General features: G+C 39.7%; 1 protein-coding gene across 2 annotated transcripts; it reads left to right on the forward strand.

Annotated features, from left to right (window-relative positions):
- The first annotated feature begins 328 nt into the window (after window positions 1–328).
- On the forward strand, window positions 329–23,377 carry slc37a1 (solute carrier family 37 member 1). Of its 2 annotated transcripts, XM_032567612.1 has the most exons (21): window positions 329–459; window positions 1,844–2,048; window positions 2,896–2,977; window positions 4,011–4,143; window positions 6,659–6,737; window positions 7,181–7,316; window positions 7,725–7,801; window positions 7,901–8,067; window positions 8,492–8,544; window positions 8,620–8,694; window positions 9,202–9,240; window positions 10,789–10,911; window positions 10,989–11,079; window positions 11,454–11,516; window positions 11,794–11,879; window positions 12,072–12,120; window positions 13,971–14,044; window positions 14,147–14,225; window positions 19,452–19,549; window positions 20,329–20,393; window positions 21,660–23,377. In XM_032567612.1, the coding sequence occupies exons 2-21, from the start codon at window positions 1,993–1,995 to the stop codon at window positions 21,673–21,675; spliced, it is 1,641 nt and encodes a 546-aa protein (XP_032423503.1). In that variant the 5' UTR covers window positions 329–459; window positions 1,844–1,992; the 3' UTR covers window positions 21,676–23,377. The 2 variants fall into 2 exon arrangements, with proteins under 2 accessions (XP_032423503.1, XP_032423504.1); XM_032567613.1 differs by lacking the exon at window positions 9,202–9,240.
- Window positions 23,378–24,845: the final 1,468 nt, after the last annotated feature.

The following is a 24,845-nucleotide window of genomic DNA, read 5'->3' on the forward strand; positions in this document are numbered from 1 at the left end:
TCAGAGAATCACCCAGGTGCCTTTCATGCACTGATTGCATGGCGGCACTGAAATGCCTTGCATTAGGGTTGAAATACGTTGTTTGAGCCGTCACGGTGTCCATAGTTGTCTAGGTAAGAGCGCTGAACAAGTACGCGCAACACAGGATATTTACGGGAAAATACTAATACTGGATTGAGGTAAAATACGGTAGTTTCTCGGGAAAAAACAGTAGAGTTGACAGGTATGCCCTGCTGGCCCTGACAGCGAAGCACTGAGTATTTTTCAATTGAGTAGCCGTAGAGGGTTAAGCATTACATCCTAAATTGTCTTGCCATACACGCTGTGTGTCGCTAAGTGAGTGTCTCTTTGTGGAAGAGTGTGGTTGGATGTTGACTGTTGCCAGCTTTCAGCAAACTAGGAAGTGGCGGCTCTTGTGTTCCGTACAGATAAGCAAAGTCCGTAACTGCGGTGAACACGGTAAGATGAGCAGAATAAATGTGGTTTGGGGGTGAAAACAGTCTTGGGAAGAATACTCAGCACTGATGGGGTCAGTCTTGCTTTAATGTGGTTTAGCTAGCTGCTGTTTGAACCTGGAACTCGACGGTAGCCAACATTGTTCTGAGTATCGATTAAAGCATAACGCAGAGATGTTATTCCTGAATCTATATCTCACTCTAGTTTTATCTGTAAGTAATGACAGATCGGATCATTTCTAAAGATGGGTTATGCAGGAATGTTTGGCTTTCTGCTCAACACACAGCAGCCACGTCTGAACATCCGTGATGAGCAGCGAAGATGATGGTTAAACTAGAGAAGCTGAGGAGCACATACGGTTCATTTGTATTTGAAGATTGTATTTCTAGATGAAGGCTTCAAGCTTTTTGACTCAAACCTCACGCAACACCTGCCGCTTTCTTTGCGCCTGTCACCACGGAACTTCAAGAGTTAAACCATGACTCATTACTCTGGAGAATTGACTTTCCTTTTCTCGTCATTTCCTGAATATCAGTAGTAGAGAAACAGAAAACTAATTGGCCAAGCTTTGATGAACTCTGGAGATTAAATGGACAGTTTCCCAGGGCAATAGAAAGGAGAAGCATGAAGACAAGATTAAAAAATAACATTTATCTGATTTGCACTATGAATGAGTTTCCTAAATATAAGACAAATATAAGAAAGGGCGGGTTCATTTTGCTCAGTTTTGTTCATTACTCCTGACATTTGCAATAGTTCTGATGTTCTAATTTTGTTGTTTTTTAAGTAGTCTGTCTTTATTCTTTATATTTTAATTAGTACAGCAAAAACGCTGCCAGCAAAACTAATCCTTACCGTGATTCTTTCACCACCATGCTTGATGGCCGATGTAGTACAACTGGTTGAAAGCTCTATATTGACTCCATCTGTAAACTGAGACTTCTGAAACGTTTGTGTTAATTTATCCATATGGAATAGAGGCTGGAAAAAGGAGACTATTAACATCACAAAACCAGAGTTAAAAATGCAGCATTCCAGAGAATAATGCAAACATCTCGATAACAAATGATAAGAAGATTTAAGACAACTGTCGTTTCAAATTCACCAATAATAAACTAAAAGTTGGTAAATTTTTGAAAAGGCTGATTATTAAGAGTAAACCTGTGTCAAAGGAATAAAACCTGTTTTGCGGCATACAGTCATCTACATTAGATTTTTGATTGAAGAATTACAGTATATTTTATTTAAAGTATATTTACCCTAGCTCAGCATGGAGACCTTTGTAGACCTTTGTCTTGTTTAAGATCCTTCCTTTCTTTTTTATTTCCATGATTCTGTCATTTCTCCCACCTATTCACTCTTCTGCTTCCTCCACCTCCACTTTCAGGTGTCAGCCATGTGTCCTCCAGGCGTCCATGTACCTGCCGGTCTACTGTGAAGAGGAAGATGACTAACTTCATCTTGAGTTTGAGGCCGCTTGGAATGCTGAACTTATTTCACCAAATTCTACCCTGAAACTCACATTTTATTCACATCATGGCTCCTATTCCTCCAGGGATCCATCTGCTGGTGTCCTTCAACAGGGAACAATGGTAGGTCTCCATCCGTCCCTCCATCTATTCATCCACTCCTTTGTCCCTGCATCCCTCTATTAGCTTTTTTTGAAGGTGGTTTGACCAGCAGTCATTGACCAGAGGTAGGGTTCGCCAGTGGTGGTGTGCTTTACACCACTTCATCCAAAGCTTTGTATTGCACTAGGTGATGTACGGCTTGGATGCAGCTGCTTCACCATGGAACCCCATTCCATGAAGCTCTCTGTACATTGTTCTTGAGCTAATCTAAAGGCCACGTGAAGTTTGGAGTTCTGTAGTGATTGACTCTGCAGAACGTTGTCGACCTCTTGGTATTATGCTATTCTGGATCCACTGACCCCGCTTCGTCAGTTTGTGTCCTACCACTTCATGGCTGAGTCATTCCCAAACACTTCCATTTTCTTATAATACAGTTGACTGTGGAACATTTAAGGGGGAAGAAATTTCACGACTGGATTTGTTGTACAGGTGGCATCCTATTACAGTTCCACACTGGAATTCACTGAACTACTGACAGTGGGCCATTCTTTCACAAATGTTTGAAAAACGGTCTGCATGCCTAGATGTATAATATGAAGAATCATATTATACATCTGTGGTCATGGAAGTAATGAGAACACCTGATTCTGATCATTTGGATGGGTGAACCTAGCAGATTATTGTTGAAAAACAAACTTTCAGCTTCACCTCTTTAGTTACATGCATTCGACCAGCTGGTTACAGATGTTGGAAAGTCGGATCATATTCCCACAGTCCAGGTTTTTGTATTGGGATATGGATTTCCTTTCTGTAGCTAGCATGAGGAAAAGAAATGTTGTGGATCTATGATGCTGTGTTTCTCCTGCAGGTACCGAGCTCTGACCTTCATGCTGACCTTCTTGCTTTACACTAGCTTTCACCTTTCCAGGAAACCCATCAGTATCGTAAAGGTAACATTTGTGTGTGGACTTCTAATATCATCTATACATCAAAACCTGACAGCTAGGAAGAAATTAGCTGTCACATTTCACACTGCTGGATTATAAGAAGGTTGTTTGTTTCTTTGTTTTGTATTCGTATTTAAAGCAGAGATAAAACAAATAGGGAAAGCAGTTCATTTGAAAATTACATCTAAACTCAAACAAGCTGCTCATTGTCTAGAGTTCAAGAATATGGCCCAAGCAAAACCCAAAACAGAACCAGAAGTGTCAAAAGTAGCACAGTGTTGACTCATCCTGTTGGTTATCTCTGAAGTTTGTTTAGACATGCTTGATGTGAGTTTTTCCAGCAGGTTGATGGGAACGTTGCTGCATGATCTGTTTTTTAAACATCCTTTGCCACTCCTCTTCAGAGTCTAAAACAGGGATATTATTCCTCTTGAAGACAAACTAACTCCAGCCTGTCCAGCTGAAGGACCCGTTCATTACCTCCTCCACTGGGATGAACAGAAGACCCTGCCAGTGGGATATAGTGCTATATCCAATAATGCTGGAATCTATCAATCACTTGATTGACTGATTGATTGACCAGCCTGTGGACCTTGGCTCACAGCATGATGGAAACAACATCATCCCGTGATCATGAACAACGTTCCCATCATGAAACATGTCCAGGTTCTGACAGTGATTGATGCTTCTGAGAGGCCTGGCTTGTTCTGCTCAACAATCCTGCCATGATGGAAGCTATCATGGCAGGATTAGGGATTAGGGCCATTAGGGAGTCATGTTTATCTGAAATCTGGCTGACAACCAGATTTCTGTACAGGTTTTGACTTTTTGATGCCAATAGTCTTGAACAGCCTGTTTCAGCTTAAAGTTTTTAATTTTTTTCTCCTGATTACAGCAAAAGAGTAACATCAGGACCTGATACAAAATCTGAAGCTGCTCTTTAGGCATAGAAAACATCCTTAGGGAAATGAATGCCATGTCTATATGGAGCTTGAGATTGAACAGTTCTTGATGGTATTTTCTTTATTTTTGCCAGAGCGAGCTTCATAAGAACTGCTCAGCAGCCAGTGAGCTGGCTGCCGCCACCGGCGCTGTGGCCAGCAGTGGAGGCCAGGAAGCCTCTTTCCCTTCACTCCACACTGAGATGGAGTGCAGCTGGAAACCTTTTGGTATTTATCTGCTCCACTCTATTGTGATTATTTTAGAGGTGCATCGATAAATTGACCAAGATTTCCTTTATTTTGGGAGGTCAGCCAATACTTGCATGTGAAGCTGATCTTATCTACCACAGCAAATTTCTAAAAATAAAATACCCTCCTCACTCACCAGGTCATGTCTGTATGCTGGCAGTTAACAATAGTCACCCCACTGTTGCTAACTCAGCAACTTTCTTGCTATATTTAGCAACATTTCAGAAAATGTATCAGCAAAAATCCAAAACACCTGGGGCCTCATGTACAAAGCGTGTGCATGCTCAAAAAATATGTGGCGCCATACTTTATGCACAAGTTGGCATGTATAAAAATGAATGTGTTAATGAACGTGCGTAAATATACGCAAACTTTTGATCTTTTTGTGAAAATGTGCGGCAGCCATGCAAACTTTTTCTGTGGACAATATCAAACTACAAAGCGTCAAAACTCACCTAAATACACTGAAATCTGATGACATTAAGTGTTATTTAGAACAGGAAGCATCAAACCAGATGTTTTTTCATGATTTTAATATTTTTATTGTTTATATGGAAACAATGAAACTGAACCACATTTGTCCTCAGACAATAATGCACACAAAATAAAGAAAATAAAAGCATGTGAAAACCTCACTCGAATGTAAATAGTACTTTTCCTCAGTTTTTGTCTCATAAAGATGTAACGCATTTATCTCTGTGCTGACGCGCATGGAATGCATCTATAAGGGGGAATTTCATTCTCAATAAACAATCTGCTGATTCAACGCTGTTTTCTTTTTTTAGTGAGTGATTATTTTTAAGATGTGTATGCAATCACACGTATATAAATAGCTGCGCAAAGGTGAGCCGCTAACTGAGGAGGGCTTTCCCTCTGAACATCGCCAATGGAAGAATTCAGAGGGAACGTGTATTCAGAGAACATAATGATCTGCTGGGAAATGTTGATGTTGGTTTATTGCTCAGACTGATCAACCTAGAGCTCTGAGCAAAACTTAAAGAAGGAGCTGTTGGGTATCGGTACCGGTCCAGCTGCAGTTAGCCTTCAGTAAAGCCATGCCTGCGTTGTAAATGCTCCTTTATGGACAGAAAGCATCTCTATTCTGTAAATATACAACTTATGCATATGAAGGACTCTCTGACACGCTGTGTCTTTATATCCCACCTGAACGCTCTGCTGTTCAAACAGGCATTTGCACAAGCTCTTTATTTTCTTTTTTGTTAATTCTTTTTAATTTGGATTTTTTTTTCTTTAAAATTTGTTATCTTTATTTTTGTTAGGTAACCTTATGTGCCCTGAAAGCACTCTTAAATAAAATATATAGTTATTAATATTATAAATACTTATACTGCTACAAACAAGAACGTTGCCATCCTTATTGCTTGACGTTGTGGCAGATTTGGGTATTTATACTAATTTATATAATGTATTTATGGGTGGCGATGGGGCAGATCAGCAGCTTCACTCTATTTCCTGCAAATTAGGATTTATAAAGGAAAGGTGCGCAAGTATGTATGGCTTTATACATCCACATTTTTTTTGTGCTCCGCACTTTTCTAAATTTGTCCATATGTCAAGTATTAGTTTGAAAACTGCACATTCTTTTATACATGAGGCCCCATGAGGCTTTTTAAAGATAGGTCATCAGTGACTGGTCAGAAAACTGCAATCGGTGCACGCTAGATTATTTTTTATGTTTTATATGTTGGACATTGTTCCACCTCTATTTAAGCAGTGAGGCTAGTCAGAATAAACTCCTTTTCACAGAGGCAATGTAACTGACATAGTTCATTGGAGAAAAACAGATTTTTATTGTCCTTTCTTGCAAAATAATTTCTTTGTTCAAAGATGCATGGACATATTCTGTTTTAGAAGTATCTGTGATATGCTTTGTTGGTCTGATGTAATCAGGAATACTCACAGTTGTAACCTACAGTTAGATTGTCTGGGATATGAAAAGACTGCTGAGATATCCAGAAGGTTTGTCAGGAGAGGGAGATGTTCGCTTGATCAACTTGTATGTCGGTTATTCTTTAGCTGTCCAATAAACCCATTTGGGAATTTATTAAACTGAAAGAAATCCAGTCTATGCTTTTGATGGATCACACTGCACTTTGAAATGCAGGTTATCTTACTGAAAGCACACTGTAAAAAGGTCCATTACTGTATACTTGAACTCAAACAATCCATAAAACCTTTTGCCACAGCAACAGTGAGCTGTCAGTATATTTTTTTGTGATGTATGTAACAGGTCTCTCCTGTAAATGGGACCATTAGACTCAAGATTTTTCCAGTATAAATAAAGAATTGTACATAGTACTTAAGAGCTGTTGTGGATTTAGTGCTTTTTTGCTTTATTTCCAAAAATTGTTGCCTCAAACTAAACAAAAAAGCATAAGCAGGGCAATCAAGTTGGAAAGAACCCTTATCAGTTACACAGTAATACACTGCTAGCTGCATAATCTTTGTTTAGTAATTAATATTTGAATTTTAGATAAAAGCAACTACAAGCAGCTGCTAGGAGCCATGGACTACTCTTTTCTCTGTGCCTATGCCATTGGGATGTACCTCAGGTGAGACATCAATATGATTGCACTAGCACAAAGCTAGCATAAAACTAACATAAAGGGGAAGTTGATTTAGTAGATATTGAATGGTGAGAAAGAGGTTTAAGTATCACATAAACACTAAATTATTAATACTAGTTTGGTGTTTACTAGATACTAGATCACTTAGTACTAGAGTTCTACTGAAGTAATTATCAGATGTTACAATGAGGGAATCAAGTATTTGATCCCTTCTTCACAGTTTCTGAATTATTTTAGTTCAAAAACACAAAATTATCAACAGATACAAGGATGTAACATGTTCTGTTTGTTGTGTTTTACTTCAATAAACTTTAACATAAGCAAAAGAAATTTGACAGAATCAGATCCTCTTTATGAAAGTTATGAATCAGGCTTTTACATCATAGATGAATGTGAGTTAGCATGTTGCTGCTGTTCCCCCTGTGCAGCGGCATCATTGGGGAGCGCCTACCTATCCGGCTGTATCTCACAGTGGGAATGCTGAGCAGTGGACTTTTCACCTGCCTGTTTGGACTTGGTTACATTTACAACATTCACAGTCTCGGCTTCTATATATTTGTTCAGGTGAGATGCACACAACACCCGTTTTAACCAGGCTAGTTGGAACTTCTCAGTCAGGACAGCTGTACTGAAAAAAGAAAATCAGTGATCCAACTCTAAAAAAATGTATCTAATTTATTACAAGTAATCAAATAAAATGTATCCAATATGTGAAGTTTATTCATTTACGATGTCAGACAAACGTACATAAATTAAGTCTGACAAACTTAATTTGATTAAGTTTGTCAGACTTAATCAAGTCTGTAACAAGTTATCTCAATTTCTTTAAGTTGGAGCTACATTCTCTTTTTTTCAATGTAACTGCACACAAACTGTCTGGAGGGCTGGAGCATTTACTATTTACTTCGGATTATGTATTTTTAGTTGATATGTGTACAGGAAGTTGATGTGGCTCTCTTTTTGTTTTTCTAGGTGGCCAATGGTTTGGTTCAAACTACTGGTTGGCCCAGTGTCGTGACCTGCATTGGCAACTGGTTTGGAAAAGGAAGGTAAGATAGAATAGTTCACAGCTTTCATGTAAAGATAAATGAAGCTTGTATAGGCTGAGGCCTGACGGGCTTAGTGATGAAACCTTGTGGTGTTGGCAGGCGTGGGCTCATCATGGGACTTTGGAACTCCCACACCTCAGTGGGGAACATCCTGGGTTCTCTGATCGCTGGGTACTGGGTCTCCTCTAACTGGGGCCTTTCCTTCATTGTACCAGGCCTCATCATTGCAGCCATGGGAGTCATTTGTTTCCTTTTCCTTATTGAACGTAAGTCTAAAAGTCATTAAAATCATAATTATGTAAAGAGCATAACACCAGTCTGTGAAAACATATCAGAGTTTTAACAGGGTTCAAAATGTCCGCTTTAGTTTTTTTTTTTTAAAGTGAACATGTTCACACCACTGATAATGACAATACTAAATAATAATTTCTAATATTATAAGTGTAGGGGAATAAACAAAAAGGTTGTTAGAAGATGCATTGTTTTCACAAAATAACTTCTAAAGCTTACGTTAGTCATCGGTCAGAGATTTTACTTTTTGACTCCAGCCTGATATGCTTGTGTCAGAGACTTTACCTTCCAGACTTGCTGAAGGAGCAATCATTTCAAAATAAAAGCATGAATAAGGCTGATGGATTTTCTCGCTCCACAGTTTTGCCATATTCAACTAACCGGTTTTCCCCTCCGCAGATCCGAATGACTTAAAAGGCATATATACTCAGAACCCGTCTCCTGGCAACAGCGTGAGTAAAGGACATTTGTTTTATCCTTCCCATGTGTGTTTACCTGTTTTATGTAGTAAATCTGTCTTTATTTAGGTTTCAGCCAAAAGTTGGAATGGAGCAAATGGACATCCAAAAGTATACTTGCAATACAAGGATAACAAAAAGCAGGTGTGCATCTCTCTGGATGAATACGTCATTACATCAGATGCTGTAATGGAATGGTATTGCTCTGTGAACTCCTGACATTTGACCATATACATTTTTTAAACACAAAAATCCATCTAAAACAGAACTGAAGGGATGGAGAGGTCAGCTGCAATTATATGTCTGGCTATTTTATCTCAAGAAGTCTTTTTTCTTACAGTTTTAAAACCACCCACTCAGAACTCCAGGAATTTATAATTTGTCATATGTCATATATAGTCAAATATGACAAATTAATTTTGAGCTGCTATATATAAGTGAAAATCAAAACTATAAATGATAAAATGGCTCTTAGTCCCACAATTCTAGAAAAAATAAGAAGCTACAATTCAGTGACTACTAAATCATAACCTTCAACATCACTACTACTCTTTGAACAAACTTGATGACACTCGCATAAGTAACATTTTTTTTTTTTTAATCAGAGTATTTTTGAATTGAACGCAATGTTTCCTTCATATTGTGTTTTAGGCCTACAGCTTTTTTAAGGAATGTCTTCAAAATAGGAAGGTCAGTTCTGTCAGTGATCTCCAGCTTCACTGGTAATTATGTTTTAGGCTGGATCTAAATGTTTAAGTCTTTGTGAACAACAACAACATATTCAATCGTATTAAATTTGAATACAAATTCAGGATTTTGCCTCTGAATAATTTGGCTGTACAGTTTTGCTAAATGAGGGATTTGTTGTTCCAGAGCATCAACATTTAGACTCAGCTCTGAGGTGTCTGGAAAACGCTTAGGCAGGATTTCACCCATTCACATTTCCTATTACTTTGATTTGGTTTTGATTTCAGTTTTATCACATGTACCTCTGCACAGCTATTATAATGTGTAATGCTGTAATGCATTTTTAATATGTGCATAATATATCTTGTCTTTGGTTTGTTATGACCTAAAAAAATCTTTGCAGACCTAACTTTTACTGCCATTTTCTTTTGAGAGATAAGACTTTTTAATCAGTTATTAAACTAAGTCATAGATTCTTAGTCTTTTGACAGTTAGTATTCCTGTAAAAGTATTCCTGTAAATATAGTGTTTAGGATAACACTTTATTTGAAGGGGTATGCATAAGACTGACATGACACTGTCATAAATGTGACATAACATGTTCATGTACATGAAGGAGTCTTGATGAATGTTTATGACTTTTGTCATGAAGGGTCAATCGGTAAATAATGACACTTTCAATGCAAAGTTGACACTGTTAATGGACTTTTAATGCAACTTTGCATTAAAATATTATTTACAAAATAATACAAAGTTGACACTTTTAATGCAACTTTGTATTGAAAGTGGCATTATTTATCGTCTGACCCTTCATTACAACAGCCATAAATGTTCATGAAGACTCTTTCATGTTTATGACAGGTGTTATGGTAAATGGCTTTGTACTTGTATAGCGCCTTATCAAGTGCAGAGGACCCCATCTTGCCGTGTACTGGCCATCGCTCCATATGTGTTCATGTCGTGTCAGTCTTATTCACACCCCTTCATATAAAGTGTTACCATGTTGAGCTGCTAAATGGGATCTGGTCATTTTTCAGGTAGTGAAATAGATATAATATCTGGAAATATTGATAATTTTATTGATGAGGACCAGAGAATTTACCTTTTCTTTATTCTGACAAACCAGCTTGAACTGAAATCTGGTGAGGAGTTTCTCTTTACTGTCACTGTCGTACTGTCTGCTGCTGCTTGTTAAATTAGACTTTCTATTTGTTGAGTTTTGACTGAATGTTCTCCTCAAAAATCAGAAGATCAAAAGCTGTGTGGGACTTTTTGATATTTTTTTTCCTCTATTAATTTGTTTAATTATCTTTTTTTATTGCAGTTTAATCACAGATATTTTTACAATAATTTGGTTGCTTTAAAAATATAAAATTTTTTAAGCATCATAAATTCATTTTTCTACCTCTTGAGAATCTTGAAGTAACTGAGGTTACAATACTGAGCTTTTTTCTGAGGCGGTTAGCTGTTGAGCTGGTGTTGGTGTCAGCCGGTTCCGTTGAGTTGCAGCTGATCTGTGGCCTTCCTGTTCCTGTTTCCGTCCTGATGCAGAACTACGACACGGAGCTGCTGCTGCCCCGGGACACTGTGTGTGTCCCTGCCCAGCCGGTTGTGGTGGTGAAGAGCGAGTCAGAGCCTTCTGCCATCAGCTTCATGGGAGCGCTGCGAATACCTGTCAGTTTACTGACACTGCTTCTCTGCTGGGTTTGCTGTCACATCAGTCAGCTGTCACATGCTCTTTGTTTCTGCAGGGAGTGGTGGAGTTTTCTCTCTGCCTGCTCTTTGCCAAGCTGGTCAGTTATACCTTCCTTTTCTGGCTGCCCCTCTACATCACCAAAGCAGGTGGGTAAACAACCTGCCAGCCTTGTTCAGCAATTTCCTCCTTAAAATTTTGCCTCATTTCAGTTTGCTTGAAATGAGCAAACTTATACACATGGAGCATACACATGATGTTCCATGTGTATAAAATGTCTTTGAAGAACCACATCTGTGGAAACATTTTACCAAACAGATTTCAGTGAATGGTTCCCTCCTCAGGCATGTGTATGCGCTGTGAAAAAAAATAGTCTGTCATTGAATAACCTCAAGATAAAATAAAATGCCTTAAGAGATGTAGTTTTGAATCTGTACGTTATAAATTAAATGAATTGTGCTGAAATCCCTTTATTCTGGCTAGAGGAATGTGATGGAACTGATGGTTCTTGTTTCTTGTTCAGCTCACTTGGATGCGAAGAAAGCTGGAGATCTCTCCACCTTGTTTGATGTTGGAGGAATTGTGGGTCAGTGATTTTTAATTTTTTTATTGTTAAAATTTTTTCTCCAACCATTAAAAGTATAAAAGTATTTGTTTCATGTTTTTCATTGAGTACGGTTAGTTTTTTGTTTTTCTTCCAATTACTGATGGAATCTGAGGCTTTTTTTCCTCACTGCTTTTTTGTGTGTAAATTGAAAATTAGCTTCAGTTTATTTTTGCAGGAATGAGCATGAATGTTTTCCTGATGTAATGGCGTAATTAACTCTGTGTGTGTGTGTGCGTGTGTGTCCATGACCATACAGGTGGGATCTTGGCAGGAGTGATCTCTGATAAATTGGGGAAGAGAGCCAGCACATGTGCAGTTATGCTACTTCTAGCTGCTCCTACAGTAAGTTTCCCCATGTTTTGGTTCCTAGGAAATAAGCACAGTATTTAATTGTCCAGAACAGGGTTGATAACAGATCCCTGTGTATAATTATATATAATGCATGTTATATAAAGGTCCTCCTGATTAGTTTGGATCAGTTATGAATATCGATGCACATTATTCTTCTGGTTCTGTTTGTTTTTTGCTCTGCAGCTCTATGGCTTCTCTATGATCAGCCAGCTGGGATTGGGACCAACCGTTGGTGAGAAGCTGCTGTCTTTTCCCTGTCTTCTTTCAACAGGCTTGTTTTTTTCTGGCAAGAATTTCTAAAGCCATACTCTTAAAATACTAAATGCAATTCTTTGTGTAGAGCTTTTGTTTTCTGTTGACAGTTGCATGTCTTGGAAAGCAGAAGTTTAGAGCTCCGCAAGTCACTAATCTTAGAAGCTTCAAGTCTTGGTTGCAGCAAATATAGAAATGCACAAAGCTTCAGAAGAAAGGGGATGTGAGAAAAATTGCAGATGTATCCGTTCCAACAGCCGTATTGTACCAATATGATCAAATAGATCTTGAATGAAACGCTTAAATGTTCTCATTGGAATAGATGGGAAGATTGATGACTGGACAGGACTACTGTAGTAGGTCTACAAGATGGATGGAATAACAGATGGAAAACATTTAGAGAAATTTGTTGTATTTATTGTATGAGTGTTTGTGTAAACAGATGGAAGAAAAGCTTGAGAGGTCATGCAGTAAATGAGTAGAAAGTACAGGAAACAGTGAAGAAAGCTCCCCACCTTTAAGACCAAAGCCGAGCTAGGGTTACCTTCAGCGCGCTGCCTTCTCCTGTACTGACATCAATGCAGGGATCCAGCATTTTAGGATCCCTGAGCCTGAGCATGTGTTCAGACAGAGAGAACACAGAGAGGAGAATAAAGCCTTTTTATCTGGGTGGAAAAAGAAAAGAAAAAATACACTGTATTAGAAATGGCTGCCTAACAACAACCTGTCTTTCCTCTGTCACTGTTACATTATCACACAGCATGATGTTGCACACTTAATAATTAAGCAGTGTGGTTTTCGCAGGTTCTTTTATTCTCTGAACGCTGTTAACACAGACAAGAGCGACAGTGAGCGCCTCCGCTGACCAGCCGTTACTGCACTAAATTGCCATTGGGTCGCTGAGTCAGGAGTGCTCACCGTGCTCCATGTGCCAACTGGTGGCGAACTGCTGTAACTGCAGTTTAATACATCTCAGTTCAAGTAGGAGAAGTGCAGCTTAAGAGTATAATCAATAGAAGTCTTTAAATAAAGTAAAAAAAGGGACGGGGTGTAATAATTCTAATGTCCATTCTGTCACAATGAGGAGCAATCCAGTCCAATTTCTGGACTGGATTTAATAGAAAAATATTTCTGGAGTGTGCACAAAAATGAATTTCACATCTTTCTAGTCCAAAGTAATCAAGTTACTTTGGGTAAAATAAATTGGTCTGCTTTCTTCATTTTCCAGATGAAATGATAAACCTAGTTCTGAAGTAGTTGAGTAACTTGCTGTGAATGTGAACTTTAATTCTTTCGCATTGGTTTCCTTATGCTTACTTTTGTCACTGATTATCCTCATTGTTTGTGAAATTGAGCTTTATGTATGCTTAATTACATTAATAACCTGCTGTTGGGGTATCAACCTTCCAGACCTCTCAGGTTTCCTGGTTCTGGTCTGCACTGCATTTCCAGAACTAGAACCAAACATGGAGAAGAAGCTTTCAGCTTCTATGCACCACAAATCTGGAACAAACCTTCAGAAAACTGTAAAAAAAAACACACAAAAAAACTATCTGTTTAGAGTTGCTTTTGAACCATAATCACTGGAACATTAACCAAAATATAATGTTTCACTTGTTGACTGTGTGTTTTATGACTTTGTATTTTTGTGTTTTTATGATTTAAAGCACTTTGATATGCCTTGTTGCTGAACTGTGCTATATAAATAAACTTGATTGATTGATTGATTGACTGACAGCATGCAGAGCAAATGGTTTAATGGGAAATGCTGCCTGTGGACATTTAGCTAGTCTTTAGGAACAGAAGTTTGATTGATTTGGTGTTTCCCAGGAATGCTGCTCATATGTGGAGGTCTCGTGAACGGACCATATGCTCTCATAACAACTGCTGTGTCAGCAGATCTGGTAGATATTTCACACTAATATCTATTTTATGTTTTAAATAGTTTTTCTTTCACATGTACACCTCTCCTCTGTGATTCTCTCTTTTTGTGTTTTCGATAACAGGGAACACACAAAAGCCTGAAAGGCAATGCCAGGGCTTTGTCCACAGTCACAGCCATCATCGATGGGACAGGATCTGTAGGTCAGTACGATTTATTCTCTCCCTGAAGTTAGCAGTACGTCACTGATCAAGAGTTTGAATGTAATTGTTCTCCTGTTATTCCTAGCTGACACATAGCAGTCAAGCACAGAAACACCAGGGGCCTCATGCATAAAAGAGTGCACAGTTTTCACACTAAAACTTGGCGTACAGACAAATTTAGAAAAGTGCGGCGCACAAAAAAATCAGGATGTATAAAGTCGTGCACATTTCATTTATACATCCCAATTTGCGGGAAATAAAGTGCAGCTGCTGGTCCCTCTGTCGCCACTCATAAATACACTGCCTGGCCAAAAAAAAAGTCGCCACCAAAAAATGGTCACACTCTCTAATATTTTGTTGGACCGCCTTTAGCTTTGATTACAGCCCACATTCGCTGTGGCATTGTTTCAATAAGCTTCTGCAGTGTCACAAGATTTATTTCCATCCAGTGTTGCATTAATCTTTCACCAAGATCTTGTATTGATGATGGGAGAGTCTGACCACTGCGCAAAGCCTTCTCCAGCACATCCCAAAGATTCTCAATGGGGTTAAGGTCTGGACTCTGTGGTGGCCAATCCATGTGTGAAAAAGATGTCTCATGCTCCCTGAACCACTCTTTCACAATGTGAGCCCGATGAATCCTGGCATTGTCATCTTGGAATATGCCCGTTCCATTTGGGAAGACAAAATCCATTGATGGAATAACCTGGTCATTCAGTATATTCAGGTAGTCAGCTGACCTCATTCTTTGGGCACACAATGTTGCTGTACCTAGACCTGACCAACTGCAGCAACCCCAGATCATAGCACTGCCCCCACAGGCTTGTACAGTAGGCACTAGGCATGATGGGTGCATCACTTCACCTGCCTCTCTTCTTACCCTGATGCGCCCATCACTCTGGAACAGGGTAAATCTGGACTCATCAGACCACATGACCCTCTTCCATTCCTCCAGAGTCCAATCTTTATGCTCCCTATGCTCCCAAACTGAAGCATTTTTTTCTGGTTAGCCTTACTGATTAGAGGTTTTCTTACGGCTACACAGCTGTTCAATCCCAACCCCTTGAGTTCCCTTCGCATTGTGTGTGTGGAAATGCTTTTGCGTTCACAATTAAACATACTCCTGAGTTCTGCTGTTGTTTTTCTTCAATTTGATTTGACCAAACGTTTAAGTAATCGCCGATCACGATCATTCAGGATTTTTTTCCGACCACATTTCTTCCTGGAAGACGATGGTTCCCCACCATCCTTCCAGTTTTTAATGATGCGTTGGACAGTTCTTAACCCAATTCTAATAGTTTCTGCAATCTCCTTAGATGTTTTCTCTGCTTGATGCATGCCAATGATTTGACCCTTCTTAAACAGACTAACGTCTTTTCCACGACCACAGGATGTGTCTTTTGCCATGGTTGTTTAAGAAATGAGGAGTTACTCATTGCATCAGCTGGTGTTAAATAACTTGTTGCCAGCTGAAAGATAATTGCCTATGCAGTACTTATCCAATAGGAGGCTTGTACCTATTTTCTTAGTTAAATCCAGGAGGTGACTTTTTTTTTGGCCAGGCAGTGTACATTATGTAAATTTGTATAAATACCCAGAAGTCTGCCACCACGTGAAGCAATAACCATGGCAACGTCCTTGTTTGTAGGTCAGTACTTATACTCACGATACTTATACTGCTGTATAAGTATCTTTAATAATAATAATTAGATATTTTATTTAAAAGGTGCTTTCAGGGCACATAAGGTCACAAAAAAAAAGATAATACATTTTAAAGAAAAATAAATCCATCCATCCATCTATCTTCTTCCGCTTATGCGGGGTTGGGTCGTGGGAGTAGCAGCTTCAGAAGGGAGGCCCAGACTTCCCTCTCCCCGGCCACTTCTTCCAGCTCTTCCGGGGGAATCCCAAGGCATTCCCAGGCCAGCCGAGAGACATAGTCCCTCCAGCGTGTCCTGGGTCTTCCCCGGGGCCTCCTCCCGGTGGGACGTGCCCAGAACACCTCACCAGGGAGGCGTCCAGGAGGCATTCTGACCAGATGCCCGAGCCACCTCAACTGGCTCCTCTCGATGTGAAGGACCAGCGGCTCTACTCTGAGTCCCTCCCGGATGACTGAGCTTCTCACCCTATCTCTAAGGGAGAGCCCAGACACCCTACGGAGAAAACCCATTTCGGCCGTTTGTATCCGTGATCTCGTTCTTTCGGTCATGACCCAAAGCTCATGACCATAGATGAGGGTGGGAACATAGATCGACTGGTAAATCCAGAGCTTCGCTTTTTGGCTCAGCTGTCTCTTCATCACGACGGACCGGTACAGCGCCCGCTTGACGGCAGACGCTGCGCCAATCCGCCTGTTGATCTCCCGCTCCCTTCTTTCCTCATTCATGAACAAGATCCCGAGATACTTGAACTCCTCCACTTGGGGCAGGACACCCCCCTGAACCCGGAGAAGGCACTCTACCCTTTTCTGGCTCAAGACCATGTCCTCGGATTTGGAGGTACTGATCCTCATCCCGGCCACTTCACACTCGGCTGCGAACTGCTCCAGCGAGAGCTGCAGATCACGACCTGATGAAGCCAATAGGACCACATCGTCCGCAAAAAGCAGAGATGAGATCCTAAGGCCACCAAAACGGATCCACTCAACACCTTGGCTGCGCCTAGAAATTCTGTCCATAAAAGTAATGAACAGAATCGGTGACAAAGGGCAGCCCTGGCGGAGTCCAACTCTCACCGGAAACGAGCCCGACTTACTGCCGGCAATGCGGCAGTAAGTAAGTGACTCTGACACCGGTCATACACACCTGACAGCCCGTATCAAAGGGCCTGGTACCCCATACTCCCGGAGAACCCCCCAAGGGCTCCCCGAGGGACACGGTCGAACGCCTTCTCCAAGGCCACAAAACACATGTAGACTGGTTGGGCGAACTCCCACGCACCCTCCAGGACCCTGCCGAGGATGTAGAGCTGGTTCAGTGTTCCACGACCAGAATGAAAACCACACTGCTCTTCCTGAATCCGAGGTTCGACTATCCGACGGACCCTCCTCTCCAGGACCCCTGAATAGACCTTGCCAGGGAGGCTTAAGAGTGTGACCCCTCTATAATTGGAGCACACCCTCCGGTCCCCCTTTTTGAACAGGGGGACCACCACTCCAGTCTGCCAATCCAGGGGAACTGCCCCCGAAGTCCATGCGATATTGCAGAGTCGCGTCAGCCAACACAACACAACCCTACAACATCCAGAGCCTTAAGGGGCCCTTTCACCGAGGAACGTTTTAACCACCTCGGCAACCTCGTCCCCAGAGATTGGAGAGCACAACCCAGAGTTCCCAGGCTCAGCTTCCTCAATGGAAGGCATGTTGGTGGGATTGAGGAGGTCTTCGAAGTACTCTGCCCACCGGCCCACAACGTCCCGAGTAGAGGTCAGCAGCACACCATCCCCACTATAAACAGTGTTGGTGCCGTACTGGCGATGTTCTCCATCAGAGCCAAAGCGTTCCACAATTACGCAGCTCTCCTTTGTGCAGCTACTTATATATGTGTGATTGCATACATACCTTACCTTGCATACCTTAATCATCTTAAAAATAATCAAACCTGTTTGGAGTTAATCTGCTGATCCAACCCTGTTTTCTTTTTTAGTGAGAATGAAATGACCCCATAGATGCATTTCATTCCATACACTAACGCACAGAGACCAATGCGTTAGATCTTTATGAGACAAAAACTGAGGAAAAGTACTATTTACATTCAAGTGAGGTTTTCACATAATTTTCATTTTATTTTCTTTATTTGCGTGTTAGGTTATTGTCTGAGGATAAATGGAGTTCAGTTTCATCGTTTATGTTTAAACAATAAAATATTAAAATCAGGAAAAAACATCTGGTTTGATGCTTCGTGGTCTAAATAACTGAATGTAGTCACATTTTGGTGTATTTGGGTGAGTTTTGATGCTTTGTAGTTGTGTAAATACCCAGGGTATTTATACCCTGGGTATTTACACAAACTTTTTCCACACACAAAACAAAGTGTGCGTATATTTACTCAAACTTTAACGCAATGTTCATTTATATACATGCCAACTAATGCATGAAATATGGCGCCGCACATTTTTTGTGCGTATGCCGCTTTATAAATGAGGCCCCAGATCAATGTTTAGTAACTATAGATAGATAGTTACATAGTGGTTAAATGGGTAAGCTGCCGTTTAACCACATGCCTTCTACTGTTCTATGCCATTAATAAAAATAGGAGTCAAATTTTCGCAGCAGAACAAAATATTTCCTGTCAGCATAATGACAAAAACAGAAATGATAAATTAGTCTTCCCACCTATTTTATCTGATTAATGATTTCTTTGATGTAAAGCTCCAAAACACCACTTCCCAGAGTGCAACCTCTGCTAAAGACAGGAAATCTGCCACAGATTGTTCTCAGTAGCGAGTGAAAGCTGAGTTCACAACCTGTGAACCTCCACAGGTTCAACAGTGACCTGGTCCCCAACATGATGGTCGACATGGTAACACCTTTGACGTATTGTGTATCCCAATCAGAACCCGCTTGTTCCAAAAAAAGAAAAGGGCAAGAAATGCCTCAATACATATTTCTAGCATTCTGATATGCAAATCTCTATTCATTTTTATTCTTGTTTGTTTATAAGTCCAACTGAATGGCCAGTGTTGTGGTCACTCACTCACAAAATGTTCCTGGTAGGACAATAAAGCATTCTATTTTACATACAACCACTAAGCTCAGACAGCGGGAACCTGTTCAGTCATAGGCTGATGTAGTCTATCTTTTAATTTTATCAGTTAAAAAAAACAGTCAGTGAAATTTATGATGAGATGTTTACCTCCCTTAGATCTGCAGAAAAGTGATTAGCCTGTGGGGCCCTCTGCTATCAGAGGGCCCCACAGGCTAATCACTTTTCTAATGCTGTTAGAGTTCCACCTGTACAGAGTGCAAATAGAAACATGCTGTGCTGCTTGTTGACTGAAGCTGCCATCAGGAAGGAAGGAACCAGAATAATAGATGTAAACGTCACCTACCTTACAGGAAGTGCAGCTTCTCATGCTTTGCTTGGCTGCTATGCAAACAGTGAATGTTCAGCACAACATTGTATATTTGAAGTAGTCAAATCCCAAAATATGCTCACATCTTGAAATGTAAAGTTTTAGTCAATTTTAAGCCCAAATCTAAAATTCTGTTTGTGTTTGTGGTGATAGGTGCAGCTCTGGGCCCCCTGCTGGCAGGCGTGTTGTCTGCAGGTGGCTGGAATCAGGTCTTCTACATGCTAATGACTGCCGACTTCCTTGCCTTGCTGGTGAGTGCAGAGCAGTGACTGTTTGGAGATATTTCAACAGTTTAATGACATACTTTAGGGTTAGAACTTGTCAGAATTCTCAATGAGTGGAAATGCTCTATCAAGAATCTTCAAGTTAGAAGATCCCTCTCTGTAGTTTCAAGCTTTTTGGAATTGATTTTACTCACTTTGGCCATGTTTGGCCTTTAAGCATGTTTGATGCATGAAAATGGAGCTGGAGCTGGCCTCTTTTACTGCTAGTGTGAAATGTTTTAGTTGAAGGTTAGGAAAGCAGTTTTGATCATATCAGCAAAGAATGCTAGAATAAATAGTAACACATTAGCTCTGAAATGTTAGAGCCATTCAAGTATGCGCCAAGCTTTTTCGACGTTTTGTTAACTCACCCTCTTACTCAACAATAAAAACTTATGTTTAGCTTTAGTTCTAAAGTAAAAGTTATGCATTAACTAGGTTCCACTTTTTTTCTGGACAGTGTACAGTGCTTATAATAAAGTGGAGAAAAATACAACTATGTCATTCAATCACAGAAACGACAAATAGCCACCTTCAATAGACTTCATAATAACACAGAGCAAACATAGTGGGAAATGAGAAAAACTTTTCTTTCAGCTTCAATGAAGACAAGCACAAGGAAAACCACATTTCTGTCATGTCAGATTTTGATATTGTTTATATTTTATTTTATTTTTTGCTGCTACCAAGTGAACCATAGCTGCAGGCCTTAATTCATTACAAATATTTTGTATGCTTATAAAATGTTTTCATTGTTTGTGTTGTAGCTTTTATTACGGCTGGTGACCAAGGAGCTGTCCTCATCCAAGTCCCACCCCGTCTCTGCTATAGAGTGAGTCTTCATCCGCTCAGTTCCTTTCCATTCCACAAACTATTTCTGACTGATAACATTATAAATCCATTTGATATAGATCAAATTTATATAATGAATTTGATCTATCTATCCATCTGTCTGTCTGTCTGTCTGTCTGTCTGTCTATAGATGGATCTGTATAGATGATGTCATGACTATGTTGTAACACTGTTGGATCTGTGGATCCATTTTCTTTGGTTGAGTGAACAAACTCCTACCTAAGATCAGAAAGCTGTAGGCAATCAGTAGCACACTGCTGACGGATGCTTAGTGTAACATGGAGCAGAAAGCTGAGGTTGTTGAGGGCGTAGGTGGTGCATGTTTCTACAATCGATAGTACCCACACAGACACACCCGCTAGAAAGAAACAAACGCACCCAGTACAACACTTTTATTCTAATGGCTGAGAGGTTGCCAGGCGATGGTGCATTTTTGTTCCAAAACCAAGCAGAAAGTGTTTCGTAAGTGAGCAGAGAGTTTTGCAAGTGGATATTTGCTCCGAGCAGAGACAAGTTCTGAGCGTGATGAGAAGTTGTGGGTACAAGCACCACAAGTTTTGAGAAGAAAGGCACAAAGTCCTGCTTTCAAAATGAAAATGTAAGCAAAAGTATTAAAAGCTTTGAGAACAAAAGACATGAAATCCTACTTTCAGACTGAAAACGTGTGCTCTTGAATTACGGCAGAAAAAAATGTCAGAGATGATTTAATGCTTTCAGCTTTGTAGGAAAAGTTTGGAGTTGGTCTCTTCCTTATCCAATATGAATGCCGACCAGTGCACAAAGTAAGATCCATGAAGAAATGGGTCAGCAAGTTTGGTGTGGAAGAACTTGACAGGCCTGACCTAAATCTGATAAAACACCTTTTGAGATTAATTGTACCAGAGACTGTGAGCCAGACCTCGTCATCCAACATTAGTGTCTGACCCAATCAATGTGCTTCTGGAAAAATGGTAAAAAAATAATAATTCCAGCTCCTACACCTGGTGGACACTCAATATGTGTGAAGAAAGACAACTAAATACTTTTGGTAATGTGGTGCATTTATTTAAGTACAAGTCTCAGGATTCAATTTGATAATGAGAGACATGGATGTGGAGGTTTGAGTCATGTCTTCAGGCTCACACTGCTGTGTGTGTATAGGAAGCTCTGACTCGCTCAATAAAGACAAAGTTCAGCTTACTGCTTGTGATTGTAAAACGTAACCACACCTACTCTCTGTATCGAAATTATGTTCTCATCTTCACAGGTTGAAGGAGCACTGAGCACCATGATTGCACTGTTGCCACACACACCTCTGTCTGAAACACACACACTGACCACTCGTCTCAGTCTGGAAAGGAGGGCAGCTCAGCAAATCCCTGGAAAACATGTCAGGCTCAAATGCACAAGATTTACTCTGGAGAAGAGCTGGAAACTGAAGATGAATCAAGCTCAACAGCAACATACTTCAAGCTTCATGTGCACTCAGCTTATTTGTATCTTTCCTCATATATCTCTTGAAAACACAGCTGAATCCTGTTTAACAATCTTTCTATTTTTAACAAGTGTGGCCCAACAGAGAACTGTGATTTGGTTTTACTCAGATATTCATAATAGATCCTTGTTTAAGGAAAGACAGAAACTTTCTAATCATAATGATCACCAAACCTACAACTCTAAATTAGCTGTCATGTTTACATTCAGATAATAGTTTGTATTGCTCCAGCTAGGGAAGAATAGTAGACTGTAGCAGGAGTCTAAAAAACGGGGCTTCTCCTTTGGAGCCTGTCTTCATTTTGAACCATATACTACAGATACTGTTCACAGATATCAATACTAGTATTCATGTCTAAGTTCGTAGCATCATATTAATTATATGAAGTCTTAACAATGCTCAGGCATCAAATCAAAAATTCAGATCATAGGGTTTTATCTTTGTTTTTTATTCTCTTGTTACTAACAGCAAATGTAAAACACTTAGAATTTAAACTAGTTGTTGCAATCATGACGTTTGTAGTGAAAATCCCAGAGTTAGCTTTCTGAGCAACGTCCTGCCAGCAGCACCAGATGCAGCTTTGTAGCGCTCACTGCCATTTTGGTTTTTCATTCATTTGTTGGATTGTATTCTTGTTGCAGAGTGCCATTTTAATTTGATGCGATTCATCTATCAATTATAGATCAGAACAGCACAGACAACATCTGTATATATGAGTCTTGAAGTCGTCTCTCTGCTAAATGGAGGTGCGCTTTAGTTGTAGCAGTTAGCTGTCTGTGCGTCGTCCCAAATTAAGCATTGTTTTTCAGCAGTTGACCACTGAAACGAAGCTGCTATTGCCTTACTGAACCAAAGAGATTATGAAATCACTTTATTTGTTGAATTGAACACTCTTTAATCTGTATGTTTATTTCTGATTAATATTTTTGTATTCTTTGTCTTGTAATAGGGCACCAAAGCTCTATTTTTCTAAGCTGCTAAGAGGAATGTGGTCTGTTTGTACTAGGGGCCTGGGGTGAGCGGGTCTGATAAATTATCAATGCACTTGTGGGATTAGAAGGTTTTCAGGCTGAAATGGTTTATTTTTAAATTCAGTTTTTGCAAGGTTTTTATTTAGAACTTGCTCATTTTAAGTTAAGTTGAAACATAAAATAATTATTTCTAATTTATCATTTGCTAAGGTGATTAGTCCTTTCATTAAAAATTGTGAATCTTGCAAGATGCTTAGCTATTTTTCTGTTTTATTTTTAATTATTTATGTTATGTTAATTTATTGACTACTTAGAAGATGTATATAATTGTATCTTCACTAAAAGAAAACCACGTGTATATTTATTTCGGGATGGTGGTAGGACTTTGAGTACTTGAAATATATTGTGCCTTGTTTGCTGTAACTGATTTTCCAAAAGAATATCACAAATTTATGATTTCTGTAACTGCTCTTTCATGGAACACATTGGGGAAAAGGAATAAACATTGGTTTTGTGGGATTTGTGTTTTGACAGTTGAAGGAGTTCCAACAGAACAGGGTAGGAACAGGACAAAACTAGTGCAGGCAGGGATCCTGCCTGCACCAGTGCTGAATTCTCCAGGGTACCACTACCCTGGAGAATTCAGCAAGTTTAGGACCTGTGATAATAGGATATCTGTCTGTCTGTTTGTTTGTCTGTCTGGGTCAGGGATGTCAAACTCCAGTCCTGGAGGGCTCCTGTCCTGCAGTTTTTAGATGTGCCACAGATACAAAGCGCGGGAATGAAATGGCTTAATTACCTCCTTCTTGTGTAGATAAATTCTCCAGAGCCTTGCTAATGACCTAATTATTCTATTCAGGTGTGGTGCAACAGAGGCACATCTAAAAGTTGCAGTAAAGTGGCCCTCCAGGACTGGAGTTTGACACCTGTGGTCTGGGTGGATAGATGGATGGATAGATCTGGACCACTTAAAAATCAGTTTCTCTGATTTTACTTTTTAAAGGTATATGTTTGAGTTAAATGAACATTGTTCTTTTATTCTATGAACTACTTACTACATGTCTCCAAAATTCCAAGCACAAATTTAGTATTTTGCAGAAAATAAAAATGGTCAAAATAACGTTGTAGTGCTTTCAGACCTCAAATAATGCAAAGAAAACAAGTTCATATTAATGTAGAAACAATACTAATGTTTTAATTCGGTAAGAGTTCAGAAGTGCAGTGGTCTTGATTATATATATATATAATCAGTGACGTGCGGTCAGGGGAGGCAGGTGAGGCAGAGCCTCACCTGACCTGTCATATGGAAAAATAATATGATAAAATTATTTATATTGCTCTTTTCACCCTGTGGTTTGTACTATAAAGTACCTATCTTTCATTTACCATAACCAATTCTGATTATTTTTCTTCAAAATCGCTGAATTTTCGTATTTTCCCATTCAAATGCTCGGAAGCGAAGCTCAGGCAGCAGCGAGCTGAGCCTCACCTGGGATCGATCAACGTCTCGCTAACTTCACTGGCTGCCATTCTATGAGAGCATGTTCCTCCTGTCTGTACGTCGCCAATAAAATGGCTAAAAAGCATTTAATGTATGAACTGATTTTCCATAATTTAGCTTATTTATATAATGTACAGTGTTTTTTGTCACAAACTGTGTGTATAAAGTGTTTCGTGTGCTGAGGAGCGATCAGAAACAGCAGAGGTGAGGCAGGCAGTTTTCTTGCCTCATGGCAGGGGGCGCTCATGATCCCAGACATTGTGACTCCACAACTGCAGAGTAAGAGACAGTAACAGCGAGCTGGCCATGCAGTAAAGTCAAGCGATATATTTATAGTTTTCTCCTCTTACCACAGCAGTCACTTATTAATAATCGCAAAATAAACGTGTGTTAAAAATGGTGTGTGTTAAGATAACTCCAAAATGCTCGGAAATAGGATTTAAAAATATATATTATTACACATCAACAAAGTCTTAAGCAAAACTT

The sequence above is a fragment of the Xiphophorus hellerii genome, chromosome 7 (genome assembly GCF_003331165.1).
Source record: "Xiphophorus hellerii strain 12219 chromosome 7, Xiphophorus_hellerii-4.1, whole genome shotgun sequence".
Taxonomy (NCBI): Eukaryota; Metazoa; Chordata; class Actinopteri; order Cyprinodontiformes; family Poeciliidae; genus Xiphophorus; species Xiphophorus hellerii.